Source organism: Scophthalmus maximus, chromosome 8, assembly GCF_022379125.1.
Source record: "Scophthalmus maximus strain ysfricsl-2021 chromosome 8, ASM2237912v1, whole genome shotgun sequence".
In the NCBI taxonomy this organism is placed as follows: Eukaryota; Metazoa; Chordata; class Actinopteri; order Pleuronectiformes; family Scophthalmidae; genus Scophthalmus; species Scophthalmus maximus.
Window position 1 is genome coordinate 23,173,405 of NC_061522.1, and position 18,134 is coordinate 23,191,538.

Genomic DNA, 18,134 nt, shown 5'->3' on the forward strand with positions numbered 1-18,134 from the left:
TGTCCGTGCTCTGTTTCCCAGTTTGTCATGTGTCACACGGTACACGTGTGATGTCAGTGTTGACAGGATGGTTATTACAATTTCATTTTTTGTAACTGGTCGGCAGAACTGTTAACTGTGTTAATAGGTCAAATGTTTGTGAACTCCAAATTTTAAAATATTAAAATGACCTGTTCATATTTTCCTGTCATCGGGAATTATGACTTGTCTATAAGGAGCATGTGTCAACATCCTACACCTTTGTCATGCACCCATTTGACAGCTGTCAATCACACCGTATCTACGCCCAAATGCATACCGAGTTCATCTATTTCACTTCGAATCTCATAACTTACGAAATGAACATCATGCTGTATTGAAGAAGACTTGAAACTAGCGACTGAGACCATAAACGTATCTGTAAAGAGTATACCGATGTCATTTTCTCATGGACTTCCATAGAAACAACCCGTGGAGTCGCCCTCTGCTGGTGATTCCAGATAATACAGGCTTCAGGCACTTCCCCGCTGGCTTCAATTTCTACGTGTACGTCCATTTTATTTATACAGTCGCTGACTTAATGATACTTTTATAAATGGAGACGTTGGGAAATGAAGTGTAGGACTTTGATGCTGGATCCTTTTCACACGAACGATCACTGTACTTACTTTTCACCATGACCTCCGTCTTACCTGAACCTTAACCAAGTAGTCTTTGTGCCCGAGCCTAACCACCCTTAAAAAAGAAAAAGATCAGGTGAGCAGACAGGTTTGACATAAACACGGAGGTTAGCTGAGTTTATTTGGAGGAGAAAACTAAGGTGAGCAGTAAAATTCTGACCCGGTGTGTCTGTTGTCAACATCCATCAGTTTACAAGCCCTGACCTGCCATGACTGTGATCGGTACTGTACCAAGTCATGGTCACAGTGGGGGGTTGTTAGTGACTCTACAGTTGGGTCCATTGGTTTTTATTGATGAACAACTTGCAGCCCACTGCCTGACTGGGCCAAACACATTTGAAGCTTTGCAGTGAAATAATCTCATTTTTAGGAAAAGAACTGTTAACACATATAGTATTAAATGAGATCAATAGAGTGGTACAAGAGTGGTTTTAGGTGGCTCTGGTGACTTTGTTAAATGTTTCTGATTTTGCACTTTAAACATTCACGTCTGCATTTGCAAGTTTCATTCTCTGAGCTGTGAGACAAGCAGTCAGATGTGAACAAGTGTCAGCCTGTCAAAGAAAAGGACTAGACCTTCAGCTTCAGCTTGATAATTCTACCAATCATGTCATGGTCAGATGATGCTCCAACCCAGTTCCTCCCTGCTTCTATCGATTGCGTACAGGATAATCACCTGAACATCACATTCATTTGTGTCTTATAATGTTCTCTCTCTCATGGACAACTATGAATCAAAGAAGCACCAAAAATCCAATACTTGGAACAGGACAAGAACCAAATTGTTCTCGACGAAATTTGAAAACTCAAAAGACATCAACAAAACAAATGTGTGTGTGTGTGTGTGCGTGCGTGTGTGTGTGTGGTAATAGAGCAGAAGGGGCTTAGCAGACAATGGATCTGACACTGAGAGGAGACAAGATTAACGGAGCAGGGGAAAATGGAAAAGCAGCCTCTCAGAATTCACTCCGTCCGATGCACGTCATACAGTCCTTATTCATCTGGCAATGCTCCATATTTTGCATTACATTAATACATTTAAATTCACAGTGTAGTTGCAGCACCAAATACCATATTACATAAAGAAACAATTAATGGTGTGATAACCTTACTCTATGTGGCACAAAAGAGCATAGGTCCTCTAATGGGATATTTGACCTTCCAAAATGGCCGCCATCAAACAAACTACACTTCCCGTGACGCAGTGAATGTATTTTGGTTGTTATAAAGATTATATTTTTTTTCTGCTTTGCTGAGACATTTGGAGGAAGAGTAATTCCCTCCAGTATTTAAGTTGGACTTTTATGATTTTTTGTGAATTTTGGACTAAGAACTTTATGTTGATACTTTGAGACTCGTCTGTTGAAGATTCCTGGTTGAACTCCCCCACTCTCACTTACTAAGACTGCCTCTCATGGCACTACAATAGATTTATACCTGTTTTAAGCTAAACAAGTACATTACTCACATTACATGAGTTGAAGCAACTGGACAGGAAGAAAAAACAATGTCATGTAAGTAAGTATATGTTTTACCTTGTACTGCATACACAACATATGTTTAGTGGATTCATAAGGTCAGGGGTTAGGGTGATGGAAGTGTATAGAGATTTCCTATTACCACATGTCCAATATACTGAGAGTTAAGTCCCTGAAAATAATCAGGATCAACTTGAGTAATTTCAAGTTGTGGTTTTAAACTAGTAGTCAAGTGTGTTGCTAAACCTCATCCTCTTTCGAAACAAAACACAGTCCTCAATGTGGATTTCCTCATCGGAAACACTGCTGTTTAATAGTGCGACCACATTGGGTCTGACGTGAGAAACACATGCTCTCATAAGGTCAGCTTCTACAAGAAGGCTCCTGATATTCAGATGGATAACTCTTAATCCTTTAACAGCATTCTATTCACACTGCAATGATATCAGTAATGAATTTGAATGTCGTGTGGATATCCAACCTCCACCTCCGTATCTTGTCTGGTCAGCAACTAATGTTGCTACAGTGGCTGACGTCACTAGCTGTGTGGCCCAGCGTCAGAGCACGAAACGCGCCGAGACGGCATTTGTGGCGCACTTCAGCCTTAGTTGTGGTGTTGTTGTACTCAGGACGTCAGTAAACCTGCACTCCGGATGAATCTATTGGCCCAGATTCATCCGTACCTCATCACGCAGTGTGGGTGTTCAAAGTGTTTATGATACAGAACGCCGATACCACCAGACTGCAGGAGCTGCAGGCCCTGAAAGAAATTGACTAATGTAGACAAAGAATGCAACATAGGTTCACACAACAGTGGCCATAGGATTTATTTTGCCATTTAAAGGAAAACCAGTCGGAACAGAAGGACACTGTACCCAGCTACACCTGCTCTTCCTCTGCCGGACTAATGCTGCTTTCCATTATAACCTCGGGGCTCGGAAATCGGGATTATCGTTCCATTATAATCTCGGAACTCGGAATTACCGACCTCCGAGTCGGAAGTTGCAAATGGAACGCCCCTCCCGATTCAGAATTCTGACTCGGGAAGTCGGAAAAAAACCCACCACCCCGACTTCAGAGCTCCGAGGTACAATGGAAGGCAGGGTGAGCTCTTTCCCTGCTGGAGCAGGTCAACAGCAGAAAGTTTTGGGGTCTTCTCTGGATCATTGCACTGTTGTAGGAACCAGCCTCCTTTTCAACTTCACCGTCTTGACCGACTGCAGGACATTCAGATACAACCTGGGATCCCGCTGCACGTGTGGAACATAACCTGTAGCGCCTTCTGACTTTGTTGCTTTGGGCATAACGTACGTGTGCAGGTCCAAATTTAGGTTATCATTTCATTTGCTTAGTGACCATCTGCTGCATAAAACACTGTTCCCACCGGTAATCCCCAAGAAAACTCCCTTATCATTTTGATAGGTCAGCAGAGCAGACAGCATTGAGTTCTGTCCTCAGCCCGACGCTCAGCGCTAATCATCAATCTTTGATTATTTTGGTCTGGTGCTCGGACATGTCAGTCACACTCTGACTAGCACCGCCCACCTTTGACGATATTAAAAGGATGCCAACATATTCACCATATTCATAATCTTGTAGGATTCTGAGCTCTGTTATGTTAGTGATGTAGGCTAAAAGATTATCTATAAGAAACATTGTTTCTGCTGCCCCGACTGCTCCCTTTTTGTCACGCCTTCATCTCCTCTGTACATGTCAAATACTCTTCCATATTTCTCTTTTCTTGTCCTCGTCTCTCTCCATTTGTGTCCCCCCCCCTGTGCCAATCTCCCACTGGATAATCTGTCGCTGTAATCTGTCATCTGTCATTGTTTCTCTAGTTTGGACATTTGCAATGGGGCCAGATTATCATCTCATACCCTGACCCGAACAGGGAGGATGAGAAAAAATACACCCACTCACACACAGATGGACACACACACACACACACACACACACACACACACACACACACGGTCACACGCTCGCTCACTCACTCACTGAGAGAGAGAGAAATGTGCTGTCGCCCACAAATAGGTACAGAGAGGACAGGATGAAATGTGGATACAGCCAACACGTGTGTGTGTGTGTGTGTGTGTGTGTGCGTGTGCGTGTGTGTGTGTGTGTGTGTGTGTAATTCCAATAATTAAACACAAAACTATTCGTATCTATTGCACATATGTCTGATCCGTCCCTGATCCAGACTTCCAGTCTTCATTGTGTCCAACATGTCCAAGCTTCGGTTCCTGTTACCCCAGTACTGTACTTGACTTGTTTGTCACCATGTTGCCTCTGTTCTCCAGTGTGGACTTGCACGTGTTCCCGCCGGGTGTGGCTCTCAATCAACCGGCATCCCGCCAACTCTCCATCCACACCTGAGACCCAACTTGGCTGCAATGAGCTTGAACCGCTGCGCTGTCACGCCCAAATCCACTGCAACATTCATTCACATACAATGGTAGAAATGCTGTGGACAACCTGTTTGCTCCTTTCTCTTTTAAACGTTTGGTGTGTTGCTTCATACTGTTTGTACTGATACCCGCCAGCTGAGCCTCAGCTTCACCCTCCGGTGGACCGCCCGCGCTGCTCTCTGTGGAGTTTCCACATTCATGTTTCCGCACAAGCAGGGTACCGTTTCTCCCGTGTGTGTGTGTGTGTGTGTTCTTGTGTGTGTGTGTGTGTATGTGTGTGTGTGTGTGTGATTCATCTTCTCCTCCATTGTTCAACTCAACCTCCAGCTGAATGTGTTAACTAGCCGATCTTTCCAGGGGGGAATCAGTCTTTCTGTAGACTCACTACTGTCTGGAACTAGTCACAATGTCTCTTCAATACAGCTCCACCTTTTAAACAAAATGAGTCAAATTGACCATGGAAGAAATAAACCCACTGTTTTGCACGAATGCAGAACACCATTACAGATAAGCCATCAGAGGAGTGAATGAGGAATGAGAGGTTTTGCTGCTTTTCCATCTTTACTAGTTATCATTGGCCACGTAGGGAAAAAAGACATTCCGCTACGAGCAGCTTGTCAGGTGGGAAGTCTTCCTGCGCGTTGCTCGGTGCAGGAGTTGATTTTGTGAACGAATGTGATCACCTTCCAATTGTTTTTATTGGCTCTCTTGCACGCTCTAGACATTTTAGTGATGATTTGCTCTCTGTGACTGGAGATGATTAAAGATATTTTTTTAGCGTGAACCTAAACAGAGATGTTATTGTGTGTAAAATCCAGAAGGACGAGCTTCATGCATCAGGGGGAGTGAGGCCGTGATTCTCTGTCGGTTCGTCGGCTGATTTCGACACATTCACAGTGCTCCTTATTCAATTTGAACTGACCAGTACACAGCAGCCAGTGAATGAGGAAATGAGTTTGAACGTGACCTGAGAATACATGTAGGCATGTGATCACCAGCACTGAAAGAGAGCGGATGTGTTCAGAACAGTGTGGGTCTCACTTCCATCGAACACGTATCCATCGGTGTAACTGATGGTGTTGTGTGATGCTGAACAGAGCAAGATCAACCTCGTGACGAGAGACAGTGGGAGGACGAGAGATGACAGGGAAGAGAAAGAGAAAGAGAGAAGGAGAAAAGGAGCGAGGGGGGAAAGATATTCAGGTTATGACAGAAATAACACAAACAGGAAGATGGTGTCAACGGCAGAGGAAACCACATCTCTGCACTGAGTAACCACCTTCGTCTCTCTCTTCTCCTCCTCCTCCTCCTCCTCTCTCTCTCTCTCTCTTTCTGCTTCGACAAAATGTTCCATTCACCTACTTCAAAGACAAGGAATCAGGTCAAACAAAACTTAGATTATTTTACTGAAAATATAAAGTTCACAGTATTAATTACAAATCAACAAAAGTAACATTAAAACTATCTCCATCAGTAAATCAGATGTTGATGATTCAGGATCCTCGGAAAGTATATTTTCGGAATGTTTTTTTCTGAGTAGAGGAACATTTCATCTCTCACTGTTCTCACTTTTATCAATATTGTAAGGTTCCATTAACATGATAACTGATCACTTGTTCTGGCCGGGCTCATTTCTCACTTGAGTTGAGATACTGTACATTGATGGTGGTACAAGTTAAATACTGATGAGGGATGATGATGATGCTGATGATGATGATGGTGATGATGAAAGAGGAAGAAGCACATCAGAAGTTGTAGTCACTGTTCCTATTGGACGAGGGTTCTCTGCTGTCACTGACCGCCAGTCGCTCCAGAGCTGATTGGACAACACACACAAAGAGCATCCAGACTTACTATGGGTTACTCTGTGTGTGTGTGTGTGTGTGTGTGTGTGTGTGTGTGTGTGTGTTTGTGTGTGTGTGTGTGTGTGTGTGTGTGTGTGTGTGTGTGTTTGTGTGTGTGTGTGTGTGTGTGTGTGTGTGAGTGTGTTACCAGAGAAGGACAGCCTGTTCTCTTCATCGTTGTTTTTGACTGCGGTTTTCCCTCGATGGTAAGACACTGAGACAGAAATACACAGATTTGGATCTGCTGTTAAGAAAAATCTCTATTTTCTTGATTTTGGTCAACAAATCCCTTGGACAGACCCGAACCAACATCTCTCAATACAGTCTGATGTGAGTCTCATTTCCAAGCCCTTTGGTTCCCCACTGAGGACTGGAACAGATTCATCTGATTGGATGGTCAGAGGGCAACGTGCTGATTGGCTAGTGAGCCCAAGAATAAAGAAAGGACCATCATTTTGTGCTGGTCACTCAGAGTTTTTAGCCTGTTACTTGTTACACAAATGGGAAAATTTGTGTCCGTCTCTAAGACTTTGTGAAACCTCCCTATTGAAAATATTACTGTGGCTCAGGAGTTAAAGGGGGTCGTCCAAAAACCAAAGGACGATGGTTTGATGCCTAGGTCCTGAGGTCTGCATTCACTGAATTGCCACTGCCAGCTGTGCCGGCCGTGTATGAAGGAGGTGTGTATGGAAGCGCTGTATGAATGAGCGGATGTGACCTGCACTGTAAAGTGCCTGTATAAAGTATAGAGATAATTTACAGATCCATTCCTGCAAAAATTTGAATTACACGTACACGAAATCTTTCCGCTACAAACCTTTTAAATACTCACAAAATGTGATGTACGACGGCACATTAAGGGAACATGTCGCCCACTGTGTTTTTTCAGTAGTTACTGTACAGTTGGTTTTGAAAAGGTAGAAAGTGAGATTTAAACTAAAATCTGGGGGTCCAAGTATCCAAAAGTCCAATCCACGGAGGAAGGCACACCGCAAATATTCAGTATTGAATATTGAGTCACCAAGGACCTCTTTATTACAACCAGAAGGGACCTTGTGTGTCCGTGTTTTATATGTTGATTCACACAAGGTACAATGTAGAATGGAAGAAAAATATACAATCAGAACTGTGCGTGTGTTTGTGACTCACCACTGTGACTCTGTGTCGGTCCGACCCAGCGATTCTGCCTCCTGTCTGAAACTGACGGACCAACAACACAGTGGTCACACGTGCACATGCATCCTGCAGTCATAACAATAATTCATATGTGAAAGGTTGTAGTCGTTTGTACTGGACTCCAGGGGGCTCTGTGTTGGTGAAACCTGGTGAGGTTCCTTGATTGGCCTCCCTCGTGTCTCTGCTTTAGTTAAGTTCCCTTTGTGATCCCCTGTGTTTCTTCCTTTTTTGGATTCTTATTCTGATGTCCATTTCCTAGTGCCTCTGAACTTCCTGTTCTCCTCTCTCCTGTGTTCCAATGTGTCCCACCTGTGATCCATTTGCCCCGCCCACCTTGTGTGTGATCAGCCTGGGACCCAGAGGAATTCTGGGAGCTCATTTAAATTTGCTCTGCCAGAATTCTGTCTGGATCCCCTCCGTTGGGGAAGTGAATTTCCTCCGGCGGAAAACAACCGATTATCCGATAATGGGCGTGGTTTACAGCCCGTAGGGACCAGCAGCCAAGGCTGCCGCTGACGAATGAGCATTTGACTAAAAGAACCTGATATTTTCACATTCCTCCCACAAGAAGGACAACACCGCTTCACAGACATCGTGGAATCATCTCCTCTCTGCTCTGGTCTGACGACATTATCGCGTCGCTCAACAGACGTCACGTGATTCGTCTGCGTCCGGCGGTAACGCCTCTTGGAAATCGAAAATGAACCGAGAGGTCCCGGACTATACAGTCTATGTGATTCCCTTTGTCTGTTCTTCTGTTGACACCAGTCTGTGGTGGTTGTTCCTGCGATGTTTCCGTGCTGTGTTTCGTGGTTCTGTTTTTTTGTGATTCCTCTTGTGGAGGACTTTTGTTGGATTTTGCCTATTTGTAAACTTCCTGTTTCAATGCACTCTGCATCTGCCTCCTGTTCTGTAGAACCCAACACAGTCTATGGTCACAACTGATACCACAGTCGCTCAGTGATGAAGAGCAACAGTCACAAGCCCAATGCTCACCGTTACAACCACATGAATAATGTTCAACATGAGCACCAGGATCATCACAAGCAGCATGTGTCCTGTGCCACAGAGTCTATTGTGTCTGTTTGTCATAAACCTTACTTTATTTTTTTCTTTCTTGGAAATAATCTTTAATCCGACAAGTCTTAATCTGAAAATGTGAGTTTTCATCTAAATAAGTACGGATTGCGCAAACGTGCGTGCATGCAGTATGCACGTGGGCGTGTGTGGGCGCGAGTGTGTGTGTGTGTGTGTGTGTGTGTGTGTGTGTGCGCTCACATCTCTTCTGCAGGGCTTTGACGGTGGGTCTGGTGAAGCGGATCAGTAGAAGAACCAGCAGTATGCAGCAGAGCAAAGCCGTCACCACTTTGTGGGCCCGCAGCTGCCCCTGAACATCTGGTAGCACCTCGACTGGCTCAGCTGGACACACACACACACACACACATATACATGGGTGTTGTTCTGGTAACTAAACAGGTCATGCATGAGCAGGCTTGGTCGTAACTGTGCTGCCTGTCGTCTGTTGGTATGAAGGCCGCTCTGAGAGGACGGAAGACATCAAATCATGATGAAACTGTTCAGTGCATTTTCACTGGTGGAGAATCTCCTCCTTGTTAAGTATCAAACCCAAACTTGATCTACAGGAAGCGTGTGTCTGTTTCTTTAAAACCCCTCAGCAAGCAAGGTTATGCAAGTTTAGACCTTGATAAATAAAGCCATTCAATCTCTATAAGTGAGACAAAAGTGTTTAGTTAATAAAAAAGAATCTGCATCTTGAAATTACAAAAGTTGGTGTTAAATGTAGTATAGATATAATCTTCCCATATTTAGTCAGAAACCGGATTGAATGTTCCAGCTTTTTTATTTGGCATTTTCTGATTATGCAGTTTAAAGGTGACATATTATTCAAAAATCACTTTTTCAGTGTTTGTGCGCATACAAGTGTCTATCTTCACAAACTGTGAAAAAAGATCCCCCTGTAGTTTTTTTTTTGTGAGCTGGCTAAACTCTACAGCCTTAAGCTCTGAACAACTGGTTCAGATGTCTCTCCCACTGTGATGTCACAGTTAGACTCTTTTGGGGGTAACTCCGCCTGCAATCTGAGAATCTCCACTTCTTTGGTGAAGGGGCGGGACATTTCCTACACATTTTGAAACCGTTTGACCAATCACAACAGACTGGGGTTTATCGGGAGGGGGAGGGGCTAAAATAAATCCTGGTATTTTAGACAGAGGGTGAAAGAGGAGCTGCAGGAATGGATAGTATGAGAACACTGATGCCTTTTCTGAACATCAGAGCATGTAAACCTTTTGAAGTGGTGACAAATTAAAAGTAGGAACCTGATTATGAACATAATGTGTCACCTTTAAATTCAGAAACAAAGACAAATGAAGACGCATCTGTTCAGTCGGCTGTAGGTCAAAACAACATATGAAGTGCGGTAGTTAACTTGGGTTAAGGAGCAGGGCCACACCTCGATCACACCTATCACGCCCACATATACCTGGTCAACCCATCACGCCGTCTCCCACCGTCCCCCCAGACCAGCCCATCAGACACATCTTCACCTCAACCCCTCCCCTTAACATCCCTCCATCTCTCCTCTACAGCCAATACATTCATTTCCGTTAAAACCTTTAAATTACATATTGGTGGTAATGAATAATGGTGGGGTGTGATCCCTGTTCATATGAGATCTGTGTTGCAGTAAGAAGTGACGCAGGTTACTGTAGTAGTTGGCTCAGTTCAAGGCGGAAACAGGAAAACTGCCGCTGCGTGACTCGCACCGTGTGTCAGTGTCGAGTGTTGCAAACATGCAGTGATCGCTGCAAAAGACTCACGAGTGGTCTGTTGTGCTGCTGTCTGAGCAGAGTGATATTTAAACAGTGAAGTCAAGTGACGAGCGATGTTGATAGGAGCTGACGAGAAGATACGATCAGACGTGCACACAATCAGTTATCTCGTAGTTACAGTTTGTATCACGAGAAAGAGATTCATGATAATCTCACTTGTGCTTCAGTAAGGAGCCGACTCCTGCCTCATCTCTCATGCAGTGACGTGTCCGTGTGCTAAATATGAGCCAACACCTTCTGAAGAACTACTCAGGTGTGGAGCGCACATTTTCACTGGTAACTGTAACACACTGGAAGCTGCACTGAATGTCCGGCCGAGTTCTTAGTCCACGATTCATTCTTGAATCAGAATTCAGCCAATATTCAATGTTTCACTGTTGCACACACACACACACACACACACACACACACACACAGTAGACCAACCTGTGCATTGGACTGCCAGTGTCTCGCAGCTGCTCCTCTGCTCCGCTCCACCCTCTGAGACGTGGTAGCCCTTCTGCATGTCTCTGCCTTTGTGCCAGCGCAGCGTGTCTTTGCAACCTTTCTTGTTCTCACACACGTTCGTCAGAAGACTCCTGACGGCCGTCTCACTGTCGTGACAGACATGCGCCGAGGAGGCGGACGGGTGGTAGAGGATCAGGTGCCCTCCACATTTACTCGTCCACCTGACGGCGAGGAGGCCGAGGAACGGTGCAGCGGAGCTGCCGGGGTCGGGGGTCGGGGCAGCGGTGGCTGCTGGAGCCGCACTGGAGCTGGAGGAGTTGGTTCTGACCCTGACGCTCTCAGTGGAGAGGGGAGTGGTGTTGGGCTCAAGTGCTGCTCCGTCTGCTTCTGGGAGAGAGACATCGGTTACTTTGGAAGAGACAGACATCAGAAACTAACGCGCTGGGTTCATCGAGTGAAGCTGCCAATATTCAAGATCTTTAAGCAAAAGCCCATATTACTGTGATAATAATCATGGGTGTTGCTTTTATTTACAGTTAATTCTCCTAAAAAGATGCTAGTAAGAGTATAATATGTTTCAAAAAACATATACATAAATAAAAGTATAATGAAAGCTATAAGAAATTCACCAGCAGATTCAAGAAGCCTCTGGGGACAGTTATAACGCCATATGGACTGTGGTATATAATTAGTAAGATGATGATGTGTCTTAGTGGCATTAGTGACTTTTCCAAACAAATATATACAGTATAATAATAAGGATGAGAATATTTTGAACGACCAGAGGAAAAATCGTTCAGTAGCTTCTAGTACCAAATCATAATATTTCTCATTTCTTATATATTGCTTTTTCTGATCCTGTCACGGTTTATTCAGCTGCAACACAGTAAATGTGTTTAAATGTGTTCCCGATCATTTAACACGTTAGCAATCGTGGGTATCGACTCGTAAAAAAGCTCTGTCAGTTGTTCAAATGTCACTTTCTGATGCTCATAACACCACAAACCGCTTTCTATTCAGCGCCGCCGTGCACAAGTTTCAGCACCGTGGATTTCAAAGTCTCTGCAGACAGAAGTAAAACTATCTGCATGGCTAGATACGACCATGGGTAAACGTGCAAATGTGTTGCTTTTTTGGTTTGTGTGAAGCAAGTTATACTAAAAATTCTACCACCGAAGGTTTGTTTGTCCGTCAACAGGATTACGCAAAAACTGCAGAAGAGATTTCAATGAAACCTGGTGAAAGGACGGGACATGGGCCAAAAAAAATCACATTTTTGTCACAGATCCGGACACAGGAGCAGATCTGGGATTCTTTTTTGCTCACTTTCTTAAAATAATTCATGAATTTGGCTTAAACAAATCAGCCATATAAGCGATTTGACTGATCAACAAGACTAGAAAAGCACTATATAAATACAGTTCATGTGTGAGTGTGTGGCTTGACTGAGTTGAAGGGACATGCTGTGTGCTCCACTAGTGGACTTTCTAGTCTGACTGTTTATTCATAAACGACTCTAATGATGGATGTAATGCAATTATAAATTGTTCCTTTCATTTCAGAAAAAACTCTGTAAACCTCTGTAACTTGATTTCTAAAACTCGTCCGCTTTGTCAAAGCTTAATTTCATTTTTATAAATTCAACAAGCTCACTTCATTTAGTTTGATGTGTTTAGCCCGTAAACGTTATTACTCTACTCACATTCTTGCTTTATATCTCAATGCACTGAATGTGCTCCTGCAGTTTCTTTGGAATAAATACAACAATTACTTTATGAAAAGGTAAATACACAAAATGTGAATATACAAACCAGACATGTTGTCTGTGATCTATTGTGACCCCCTTTTCATACTTTGAGCTAATATGAAATTCTATCTGTTCTTCAAACAAGTGTTAACACCATATTAGCTTTACATACAACAGTTAAAAACGGTTAAAGATGCTTCAGTAACATGTTTTTAATACAACGATACTGTTCAAAGATGTACCAGAAGGGTGCAACCGGCAATTGAAGAAGACACATCAGTCCAGCAAAGTGGAATAGTCCTGCACTCACAATTTCAAAATCTTGACTTGTAATAGTAAATTGAGCAATTACATTTGTTTTTTCAGCTTAATGTAAGCATGAAAAATAAAATCACACGGCAAAATGACCCGTATGACACTGAATGGTATTCTTGGGTTGTATTGCTTGGACTATATAACAATTAATACAAAATAAATATGAATAACACACTGGGTTTTTCTTTTCATGCAGGCACAATATGGGGAAAATGCAGTTTTTGCATTAAAACCTGCTCAGGCCTCCAAAATGAAAATACCTCTCAGATATATTAAGTTGTTTTTTTTATTTAAATCTGCTGAAAGAAATATTAGCAACAGTATGCTCTCTAGCGACGTAACCCTGTGACCCGTAGGTCTGCGTGACTCAACAGGCTCTGCACGATGAGAGACGCGCCCAGAACAAATTGTGGGAAGTCAGATCTTTTTTTACTTCATCTGAGGAGGTGATACTGTCGCACATTCTTTTGTTTGTTTGTTTGTTTGTTGGTTTGTGAGCAGGATTATGCGAAAATCTACCAAACAGATTTCCACAGAACTGGGTGGAAAGATAGGACGAGGGCCGTGAAAGAACCCCTTCAAGTTTGGCGTGGAATCCAGGAAAAGGGACAAATACAGGAATTTTTTCATCACATTCTCTAATGTCGCATGATAGGGTATTGTTTGTTCGTGTCAAACGTTCACTTATTTCCGGGGGAATAATGCAAAGATCATGTTAAGGGGACTGATATAGTGTACAATTTGGTGCAGCGTGAGTGAATTTAAAGAAACTGTTGGGTCTCGGTGGACGTATGCGCTCCACTGATTGACATTCTAGTTGTGTTGTTCATTAAATCCCTGCTTTCATCACACAGCATAAAAAAGAATACACCGGACCAATCACATGAAATTGATTATTACAGTGAGTTCTCTGTTTTGTGACTTGCAGTCTGCATTTGCACTTGTAAGGCGACATCATGGTGTATCCTGTAAGGCTGATGTGTTGGTGAGGATATTTTTTACAAGTGTTTTCTTCAATCTTATCAGAAAGTAGCAGAAAGCAGCAGGTCGGGTCGATGAGCGTGGACCTTTCTGGACCCAAATCAGTCAGGCCAAGTACTAACAATACCTGATTCCAGAGCAAAAACATGTTAAAAATCACAATGAGTGTTGGGTAGAGTCCCGGTCCACTGCTAAAGACTTTGATTCCTGTCAGCAGTATTATGTATGTATGTATTTTGATTTATTTTTTTGCTACAACAGTTACAATGAGCATTGTATGGTGTTCTGACGCCCAGCAGCTGGTCGGGGTTTCACTAGCACCAACGGGCCCTCACCAGGAGTTCAGACCTCAAACAGCTCCTACTAATAACATCGCATCGCTGGGAGCATTGTTTTGGGTTAAACAAGAGGATGGAATACGACGGCAGTCGGGCTTGAGAACGCCTGTGAACTCCCACAGCGAAACCATCGACCCAGCTTATGCCAAATAACCACTGCCTTGTGTGTCATGTCATGAGGAATTGTGAAATAGATGAAGGAAAATAGTGTGTGTCTGACAGACGGGAGCACAGGAAAACAAAAACAATGGCCATGTAGACAGAATAAAAACATATTTCATGTCTAATCTAATATGAACCTAATCCACTCCAATTGGAGTAATTCATTTTTACTCCACATAGATCAGAAACCCTTGAATTTAAAAAAAAATCCTTTTATGTTTGTGACACAATCCAAAACATGACTGGTTTAGCTCCAAATCAATAAATATATATCACTTTTTTTCTATTTTAAACATGGTCAGTAAAGAATAATGTTGAAGGAACCAGAATATTGGATTCCTTTTTCAAAATATCATCATCACGATATAATCTATATTTCTATTCAATTCTATTTTATTTTATTTGTATAGCGCAAACATATTTAATAATTTCCCTTAATTACTTTTTTTTTTCAAATGAACATTAAAATAAAATAACTTCTTTATTTTAAATCGATTAATATTTCTTCCTGAATATATTTTACTCTGGCCCATTGCACAATTGATTTTTATCTTTATCCAATTTTTATTGTGATGGCTCAACTTTCTCTTTTTGTATATTCATTTAATGTTGTCTTTTTATTCCATCATTACAAACTTTTTGTTTTGTTTTCATCTTCAACCATATCTATTTTTATTATTACTTCCTATGGGTAACTGATAGCTTAATGTGGCCTTTTGAAATTATTGAAAAGAACACATGAGAACTAACATGTCCCTCCTTGACTCAATTATATAAATATATCTATATTGTCCCGTTCCAATATTCCATATCGGAGCAATATTGACCAAAATGACGGGATAAGATAGCGGAATAACTAAGAAGTAAAAACCCATCTGATATCTTTCAGTAAACATACCAAATAAATGCCTATTTACATATCTACTAAGCCTTGAACGACATTCCGGCATCATATTTTTATGTTAATTCATTATTATTTAATTAACAGTTTACAGTTCAATTTGTTTTTAATTTGTTTGAACGGTGCTGACAATAAAACATTCTACCAAAAATTCTGTGATAATAAAACAGCAGTATTCCATAACTCAGTCATGTCACTGTACAGTGTGTCTTCCTTTAGGACAGTTGACTATTTGTCTTATAGTTGAGTATGAGGTTTCATTTGGCTGAGTTAATCAAAGTGCATCCTGAACAATGCATTATTAATATTTTATTTGACAAGTGGGGAAAAAATTGTATCAGATTAGTATCGGATCAGTATCTGCAGATACTCAAGGTGGCAGGATCGGTATCGTCCCATCCCTAATATATATAAAGAGAGCGAGATAGCTAGATATGTTTATATGTTTCCACGCCTGCCTTCCTGAATTCCTGCCTGCTTCTTTGTCAATCCGACAAGTTGAGATTCATTAGGGATTTTGTTTTTGATCAATGATCCATCAACTATCAGGTCCTTCCTGAATCATTGCGTCTAATGAGGGCAAGTGTCTGTTGTTCATTCTAGAAGAACCCTGTTGAAACAGACGGAGCAGCCTTTGACAGCCTGAGGTGAACGTACGTCCGACACAGAAGAAACACAACATGAGGACAACATGAAGAGTCTTATTGTCTGTACACTCAGGCCAAACGTTACTGCAATGTAGTAGTTTGACATGATAGAAACGGACTGCAGCAGCTGCCACGGGATGGTGGAATGGACTGCACCTATACAGTGCGTTTCTAATCCTCCCGACCATTAAAAGTCACATTCACCCGTTCACAGAGCACTACTATATTCTGTGACATCATTCACATTCTGATGAAACCGCTGTCAGGGCCCGTTTGGGTCTTTGGTGTCTCGCCTATGAACTGAAGCAGCAACCGTCCCCTTAGTGGACCACTCCGCCTAAACCTAAGCCACAGCTGCCCTGTGATGCGATTATGATCATACACGTATCATCATGTACACAAACATTTAAAGTGAAAAGTAGAACTATGTTCACTTACAACCGATGATAAACTGTTCCACAGGGAGTTTGTTTATGAAAGAAACAACTGTTATTGTGAATAGATAACGCAGCAAACAGACATCGCCTCCAATATTCCGTGAACTGAGCACCACATGACTCAAACCCGTATTATTTTCCGATCGAGTCCAACTCTCCATGTGCTTTACATCCAAACAGAACATTGGTCATTGGAGCTGAGAGCCACAGATGGGGCAAACATTTCCTGAAAGTCGGCTCTGGCTGGCAGCCCTCAGGCTGCTTCAGACCGGCCCTTCATGGGGAATCTGGCCAAGACCGGCAGCCATTTTGACTTTCTCCTTCTCAGTCTTTTTCCAAAAAGAAAAGTTCTTGATGTGAAAATGACACAGTTTTCTCTTTAATTGGTTGTGTATTGAATGTTTCACGATTTATATATGTATTCGCATGTATATATATTTTGTTGCGGGTTTTGTCTTAGCTATGGCTTACCACTACTTCCAGTTAAGTTCGGTTCTTGGAATGTCCCAGTATCAGTATCAACACTATGTTGTCGATAGTCGACACTTTACCAAACCAGCTTATCTGCCCGTCTTCAATGTACAGAATGTGCCAATAAATAGCATGCACTTACCTGTAGTCATGAGTAGAAGAGTTGAGACGGTCACAACAGTCCTGAAATCCATAACAGCGCCAACGATCAGGAGACAGACAGACGACAGAAAAACTGATGAGAGAGGAAATGGTACAGACGTGTAACACCCCCCTCACTTTTCTCTCTCCATGCAGTGAATCACTTCATCCACCTTCTGCTGCTGCTGCTTGTGCAAAAGTGCAGATTTCCTCCCTTCAAAGCAAGCTGGGTGACAAACTGCAGAGGGGGGGGGAGAAGACATGATGATATGAAGGGAGGAAGGAGGAAGAGGTGGGAGGATGAAGGGGAGAGTAATGATTCTCTCTCAATTCACGTTTGTGATCCTCTGCTCTGTGACACACTGTAATATATATATATATATATATATATATATATATAAATATACGCTTTGACAGGGAAGGCCGAGGCAGGAAATGCAATATGCACGATGGACTTAACTGTGCCTTCATGATTTCGCAAATTATATAATCATACAGAATAATTACAAATAATGCTGCAAATTATATTACGCCAAACTCTTAACTTAATAAATGTTCCTTTACCTGCTGACTTAATGTTAAGAAACACATCCTAAAGGGCTTAGTTAGTGAGTTAGTTTCATCCTCGGGACCCAGTGTGTTGGGCCCTTTCAAGAAGATGGTTCACACTTTATCTGACACCTTGACGAGACTTGGATTACATTACATTTCACCTCGTTGAATAAGATTTTCACACTGTTGTTGTTCTAATATAACCTAGTAAACAGTTTCATGTCCTATCAAATTAAGAACTCACTTCATCGTTCTGACGATTCTTGCACCTAATTAAGGGCGCAAACTCCTCCACGTGAACACGCTTGTAGCTGGGTAGGTACTGTAAACCCAGGCTTTACTGAGACAACTGATGACGAGCTTGGCCATCCAGGTTATCCGGGACGGACAAATGTCGGACTGGGTGAAGCGTGAAAATATATCCTGGGTATGCTGAACTTGCTTCGTAGTACAGGCCCCAGGTCCGTACAGCTCTGATCAGTCCTTATGATATGCCGTCTCCTGGGTCCTTATTGTTTTAGACCACAATTTTTACAGTTTTTGCCGATTGCTCACACACTGAGAGTGAAAGCTCAGAT

General features: G+C 42.4%; 1 protein-coding gene across 2 annotated transcripts; it reads right to left on the reverse strand.

Annotated features, from left to right (window-relative positions):
* Positions 1-5,933: 5,933 nt before the first annotated feature.
* Positions 5,934-17,256, reverse strand: LOC118312466. Of its 2 annotated transcripts, none has more exons than XM_035637068.2 (6): positions 17,006-17,256; positions 10,844-11,251; positions 8,844-8,984; positions 7,539-7,589; positions 6,538-6,603; positions 5,934-6,361 (listed from the first exon to the last, which is right to left on the reverse strand). In XM_035637068.2, the coding sequence occupies exons 1-6, from the start codon at positions 17,055-17,057 to the stop codon at positions 6,291-6,293; spliced, it is 789 nt and encodes a 262-aa protein (XP_035492961.1). In that variant the 5' UTR covers positions 17,058-17,256; the 3' UTR covers positions 5,934-6,290. The 2 variants fall into 2 exon arrangements, with proteins under 2 accessions (XP_035492961.1, XP_035492962.1); XM_035637069.2 differs by having other exon boundaries at positions 10,844-11,248; positions 17,006-17,242.
* Positions 17,257-18,134: the final 878 nt, after the last annotated feature.

Excerpts from the sequence above, each read along its gene's own strand:
- LOC118312466 (XM_035637068.2), bottom strand. The coding sequence starts at position 17,057 with ATGGATTTCAGGACTGTTGTGACCGTCTCAACTCTTCTACTCATGACT. Across the intron at positions 7,590-8,843 it reads CAAAGCCCTGCAGAAGAGAT|TTTCAGACAGGAGGCAGAAT; the intron begins GTGAGCGCACAC and ends TTGGTCCGTCAG. Across the intron at positions 6,362-6,537 it reads GAACAGGCTGTCCTTCTCTG|CTCTGGAGCGACTGGCGGTC; the intron begins GTAACACACTCA and ends TTGTCCAATCAG.